Genomic DNA, 6,502 nt, shown 5'->3' with positions numbered 1-6,502 from the left:
ATCCATGGACAGAGGAGCTTGGTGGGCTACAATCCATGGGGTTGCAAAGAGTTGGACTGAGTGACTAACACACATACAGTATGTGGTCTTTTGTGTTTGTTCTTTCACTTGGCATAATGTTTTTGAGGCTCTTGTATACTGTAGCTTATGCCACAACTTCGTTCCTTTTTGTTGCTATATAATACTCCATTGTCTCTGTGTACATTTTATTTGCCCAGTCATTAGTTAATGAACATTTGATTTGTTTTTTATGCTATTATAAATGAAATTGTTTTCTTAATTTAATTTTGACTTAATTACTGGTGTATAGAAATATAACTGATTCTTGTATGTTGACCCTCTTTCCTATATAAGCTTGCTGAACTTAAAAAAAATCAGTTTCAACAGATTTTAGTGGATTTAAATATTTTTTCTATTTATCATTATCTATAAATACAGTTGTACTTATTTTCCAGTAAGGATGCCTTTTATTCTCCCTATAGTTTCTGCTTCCACCTATCTTTAGTTAGCCTCATGGTTCTAACTCAGTATCACACCTTCTTTCTTTGCTGTTTTTCTCTTTGCTCTGAATTTTCAAGTTTAAATAGAGGGGAAAAAGGGAAAAAAAATACAGAGAATCTGATTGTCTCAAATGTTAGCTATCATTTTTCCTTGGGCAAAGTTCTCCATTGTAGCTCATAACTCTCTGGCTAATAAATGCTGCCTTTGGGTTAGATGATCACTAATAAGGTATAACCAGAGAGAAAGGCAGACCACAGCTTCTGCGTAGCTGGAGAAATTTTCTTTAAGAGACTGTATGCATGGCCTGACTTTGAAGTTGATACAGACAGAATACTATTGTTATAGTAGGTATTGTTCCAAGATAAGATGCATATAAAGAAAGTGAAAAGTGAAGTTGCTCAGTCGTGTCTGACTCTTGTGACCCCTGTAGCCTGACAGGCTCCTCCATCCATGAGATTTTCCAGACAGAATACTGGTGAGAGTTGCCATTTCCTTCTCCAGGGAATCTTCCCGATGCAGGGATTGAACCCAGGTCTCCTGTACTGCAGGCAGACTTTACTGTCTGAGCCACCAGGGAAGCCCCAAGATGCATATATATTTTTAATTCAGAGGATTTCTTTGTGATGTTGATTGGAATGGATTATTAATTCTAGAATTTTAATTAATTAAAATTGAGGTATAACTGACATACAACATTATATTATTTTCGGGGCTATAATGTAATGCTTCAGTACTTGTCTATACTGTGAAATGATCAGCACAGGGAAGTCTAGCTAAGGTTTTTCCCTTGTGATGAAGACTTTCAAAATCCACTACAATTTAAAATGCTATCTAAAGCGTTTTTAGATTGCCTTATAAGACTCAGTTCAGTTCAGTTCAGTCGCTCGGTCGTGTCTGACTCTTTGCGACCCCATGAACCGCAGCATGCCAGGCCTCCCTGTCCATCACCAACTCCCGGAGTTCACTCAGACTCACGTCCATCGAGTTGGTGATGCCATCCAGCCATCTCACCCTCTGTCGTCCCCTTCTCCTCCTGCCCCCAATCCCTCCCAGCATCAGAGTCTTTTCCAATGAGTCAACTCTTTCCATGAGGTGGCCAAAGTACTGGAGTTTCAGCTTTAGCATCATTCCTTCCAAACAAATCCCAGGGCTGATCTTCAGAATGGACTGGTTGGATCTCCTTGCAGTCCAAGGGACTCTCAAGGGTCTTCTCCAACATCGCAGTTTAAAAGCATCAATTCTTCGGCACTCAGCTTTCTTCACAGTCCAACTCTCACATCCATACATGACCACTGGAAAAAACCATAGCCTTGACTAGACGGACCTTTGTTGGCAAAGTAATGTCTCTGCTTTTCAATATGCTATCTAGTTTGGTCATAACTTTTCTTCCAAGGAGTAAGCGTCTTTTAATTTCATGGCTGCAGTCACCATCTGCAGTGATTTTGGAGCCCCAAAAAATAAAGTTTGCCACTGTTTCCACTGTTTCTCCATCTATTTCCCATGAAGTGATGGGACCGGATGCCATGATCTTCGTTTTCTGAATGTTGAGTTTTAAGCCAACTTTTTCACTTCCCTCTTTCACCTGCATCAAGAGGCTTTTTAGTTCCTCTTCACTTTCTGCCATAAGGGTGGTGTCATCTGCATATCTTACAAGACTACTTATTAAAATTTTTCTTTTCTTCTTTTTGGCCATGCCCTGAGGTTTGCAGGATCTTAGTTCTCTGACCAGGGATCTAACCTGGGCCCTGACAGTGAAGGTGCTGCATTCTAACCACTGGACCACTAGAGAATTCCCCTCATTTAACATTTTAAAGAGATAAATATATTCAAGATAACTAATTTTCCTTGGTCTCTTTACTTCCTCCAAGAAACCCTTTCTTTGTAATTAGTTATTTCAGTACGAATTTATTGCACATCTGTTTTATGTAGAACCTTCAATACCTGGTACATATTGGGGTAAAAAATGAGGAGTGTGTATTTGTGGAGGGGAGGTCTCGAAGAAATGAAAAGCGTGCTTCCTTGGATTTTTAGTTCCCTGTAGAAAGAAAGTGGAAACATATTATAGAACTTGAGAACATATAGAAAGTAACATGGAGTCTGGAAACTGCAAAATAGCCTAGTATAATTTGGATAGGTATACTGTTGAATAAAATCATGATATGTCATAAATTCAATACTCTACTGCTGACCAGGGATACAGAGATGAAAAAGACACAGTCTCTGCCCTAAGACTTTATTGTAATAAATCAGTACATAATTGAAGCTCAAAAATGTTATTGTATTTTTATGTGTACCTTTGAAACAAGCTATGATTTTTCCAGTAGTCAGGTATGGATGTAGGAGTTGGACCTTAAAGAAAGCTGAGCGCTGAAGAAGTGATGCTTTTGAACTGTGGTGTTGGGGAAGACTCTTGAGAGCCCCTTGGACTGCAAGGAGATCAAATCCTAAAGGAGATCAGTCCTGAGTATTTATTGGAAGGACTGATATTGAAGCTGAAACTCCGATACTTTGGCCACCTGATGCAAAAGACCCTGATGCTGGGAAAGATTGAAGGTGGGAGGAGATGGGAACGACAGAGGGTGAGATGGTTGGATGGCATCACCAACTCAATGGACATGACTTTGAGGAAACTCAGGGAGATAGTGATGGACAGAGATGCCTGGTGTGCTGCAGTCCACGGGGTCGCAAAGAGCCTGACATGACTTAGTGACTGAAGTGAACTGAACTTGAAAGAAGAGGATGTCATGCTGTGTTGTGACTGGCTGACTTTAATGTTGTAAGAGACTACCTGAAGAGTATCATCACTAACCTAATTTCTAAAGAGAATACATACACCTCTGTAAGCCTAAGGTCCTATGGGTAAACTTATATATGTCATAGAATATTTGCAAAAACTAAATTTTAAATATGTATTTAGGTAACATAAGCATTATTTATGTGTCCTGTAGAGGTGAAATACTGATTTAGAAACTTTCCAAAGGAAAACTCAACTTTGTCAGATATAGTTTTAATTACTGCACTAATTCATATTAATACTATCTTTGACAATCACTTTTTTCTGCCTGATCCTATTATGATATAACTAGCTTACGTAACCGAAGTGGAAGGAGACAAAAGTGAACGCTCTGCATGCTTGATGCAAATAGTTTTCTCTGTTTTCTTATATGCAGCTTTGGAAACCATAATATTTAAAATTTTATTTTTCATAAAAAAGAAATAAAAACTAGTTTACAAAATAAAGCCGTAGGCCAAATGCAGTCGTGTGCTTTGTTTTGTTTTGCTTTGACTGGTTAAGACTGAAATAAAGAACATTCTGCCTCATATATTTGTGTATAGGAAAATAGGAAAGGCTCTATTAGGAGAGTGCAGCTCACTCTTTAAACCGTGAGTTCCCTTTCGAAAGAGATTGTATCTTTTAACTTGGTAGTCTAAACTTTAAGGGTATCTTTAAGGATAGAATACTACCCTTAAAGCGTGCTTTGTTGGGATGAGAGAACTTCCTTGACAGTTCCCCCAGTTTCACGCCTTTTCTGCAGCCAAGACTACAACTCCCAGAAAGCCATACTCCTCTGGACCTCAAAATATGAAGGCGAGAAAAGTTCCAGCACCCATCGCGCCAGATCGAGAATACAATTCCCACTATACCCAGGGGCTCCGGAAACCTTGTCAGTAACCACCTGTTGTCATAGCATCCGGGTCTGCGCTAACCAATCCGAGAGCCCCTGCCTTGTAGAGGCGGGCAGTTCGTATCTTTGACCAATTGGAGTCAAGTGTTGTTGTGTCACGTGACCGGAGGAGGCGGGAGCTCAGGACGGCGCCTTCTCCTTGCCTCTTGGGGTCGTGGCCTTGCTCCCGCTGTGCAAGACAGGAGTCTGGGCCCGTCCACACACGTGTGTGCCCGTGGGACCTGTGGTGCCTGTGGGTCCGTGCTAGGTCTCGGCGGGGTCAGTAGCCGAAGCCATGGGCGGGACGGCCAGCACTCGTCGGGTCACCTTCGAGGCGGACGAGAATGAGAACATCACCGTGGTGAAGGGCATCCGGGTGAGTGACAGTGGGCGGGCGGAGGGCCAGCATTCCGACTCGAACCCCGTATCTCTTGCCTTTCCAGGTTCTGCTCGGCCTACTTTCCCCCAGTTCTGCCACCAAAGTGTTGTTCGGCCCAAAGCTGAGTTCCTTGCAAAGAAGGTTGAAGTTTCTCAAGACTTGGGACATCTATTCAGAGATACTTCCTGCTGTGTGCCAAGTGCTGAACACTGTGCTGGGGCGACTGGGGGATGCCAGGTTGATTTAGACCTTGTAAGGGCTCAAAGACCAGTTTAGACTGTATTGCTTAGTAGTTCTGGGACTTTAATTGAAACCCCTGCCTCACTGTACCCACCTGTGAAATGGGCTTGTCTTCTGGATTCAGAATTCAAACCCTGCTTTTTCCCTGCTCACATGACCTCTCTTAGGATGAACTTGGCGTTTTAAGGAACTCTTTATGTAGTGTCTGTTGTTGAATACTCTTCCACTGACAAGTCCCCATTCCCCCAACACCCACCCACCCACACCTTAGACTTTTCTGCCTTGCTTCAGGTGACTTCTGGCTTCTCCCTTCTTCACTTTCGCTTGATATCTTGTCTTTCTCAGACGCCTCCTCTTGTGGCCTGTTGTGCCCAAATTTTGGACTAGGCCCAGTGGCTTCTAGACTAATGTCTGCCGGCCTCATAGGACTTGAGATAGGTTTGCAAGTTTTCATGTCATTAGGAGCAGTACAGTTTGTTTTGACCGAGACGTTGGAGAAAAATTTTAAATGCCCCTGCTCATGCTTCATACATAAACTGAAAGCTTGATTTTTCTCTAGGGTGTCAGTATACCAGCACTCACTTCATCAACACACCCTCCACCGCACCTGAATTAGCAGCCTCAGGTTTTTGAAGTATGATGACTGAACCTAGTAGATAAAGCAGTTTGACCCCAGAAAGTTTTATTCTGTTTTCCTTCCTCTGTACTACACAACCAGTGTAAGTAAATGTGTAAATTCTTTTTAGCATTGATGATGAGGAATTAAAACTTCTTAAATATTTGAAATGTTAAAAAACTTTTTTACTTTGCAGCTGTTACCTTGAAGAATTTGTTAAAGTTTTCTTTATGAAAACAGACTGTTGAGCTCAACTTTTGGTCTGTGGCCAGCATTTCCTTGCATTAATGAATGGTGGTACCGCATTTTGTAATAAGATGTCTGAGGCAGCATTCTTTGCACTGTTGAGGTTTAGTTGGTACTCTTTAAAATAAAAATTTCTGTAGGCTCTGAGTTTTATGCGGAGACTTGATTAATCTTGCCTTCAGAAGCTTTGAGTGTTACACGCCAGAGGGTGAAGAAGAAAAGTAAGAAGAAGAAAAGTAAGTTTGGGTTGAGAAGGCAGTTGGCTAGAAAAATGTATAAGTTCATGTTCTCATGCTTTAGTACAGGCACAGCGATGGCAGCAAACAAAATTAAGAGAGAATTGGGCTACAGCACAGAGATTCACGTCAAGTATTAGACAAGGTTAAATATGTTAAGTATGAAGAAAGTTTGAGGTTAGATTAAATGGAGAGATTTTCTTAAAGCCCCTTTTAAAAAAACTGTATAGGAAAAAAGCTATGTCCTTCGGCTGTTCAATTTGGTGGAAATATTCTTTTATTTCCTTTTTCTTTCTCATGGAGTACATTTTATACTGTTCTAATTCAAGCACATAATGCTCCCTGTGACCTCTGTGCTTTGCTTTGCTTCAGTTTATACCCTTCACCTGGATTGCCCTTGCAGCGTTCTCCCTGTTGCTTCAAATTCTTTTTCAAGGATGATTTTCGATCTCTGAGCTTCAGTTTTCTCACCTGCAAAGTGGTGGGGTTTGAGTACACCTGTAGCCTCTCATCTCTTCTAATTCTGAAATTTTGTGCGTCTGGCGGCACTGTGAGTTTCTTGTAGCCATGCTCAGCCTCTTGCACTTTCCCCTAAAAGTAGTGTGCTGTTGACTTGTTG

General features: G+C 41.3%; 1 protein-coding gene across 2 annotated transcripts in view; it reads left to right on the top strand.

Moving 5' to 3' along the window:
- Positions 1–4,293: 4,293 nt before the first annotated feature.
- Positions 4,294–6,502, top strand: part of CHCHD3 (coiled-coil-helix-coiled-coil-helix domain containing 3) — a 293,253-nt gene continuing 291,044 nt past the window's right edge. Inside the window, exon 1 of one of the 2 annotated variants that reach the window (XM_070788178.1) lies at positions 4,294–4,542. In XM_070788178.1, the coding sequence (XP_070644279.1) occupies positions 4,462–4,542 (81 nt within the window). In that variant the 5' untranslated portion in view covers positions 4,294–4,461. The remainder of the gene's footprint in view (positions 4,543–6,502) is intronic. The other variant, XM_019959100.2, reaches the window with a different exon arrangement.

The sequence above is a fragment of the Bos indicus genome, chromosome 4, assembly GCF_029378745.1.
Source record: "Bos indicus isolate NIAB-ARS_2022 breed Sahiwal x Tharparkar chromosome 4, NIAB-ARS_B.indTharparkar_mat_pri_1.0, whole genome shotgun sequence".
NCBI lineage: Eukaryota > Metazoa > Chordata > Mammalia > Artiodactyla > Bovidae > Bos > Bos indicus.
The sequence above is the reverse complement of the archived record's forward strand: the minus strand, read 5'-3'. Positions and strand labels throughout refer to the sequence as shown.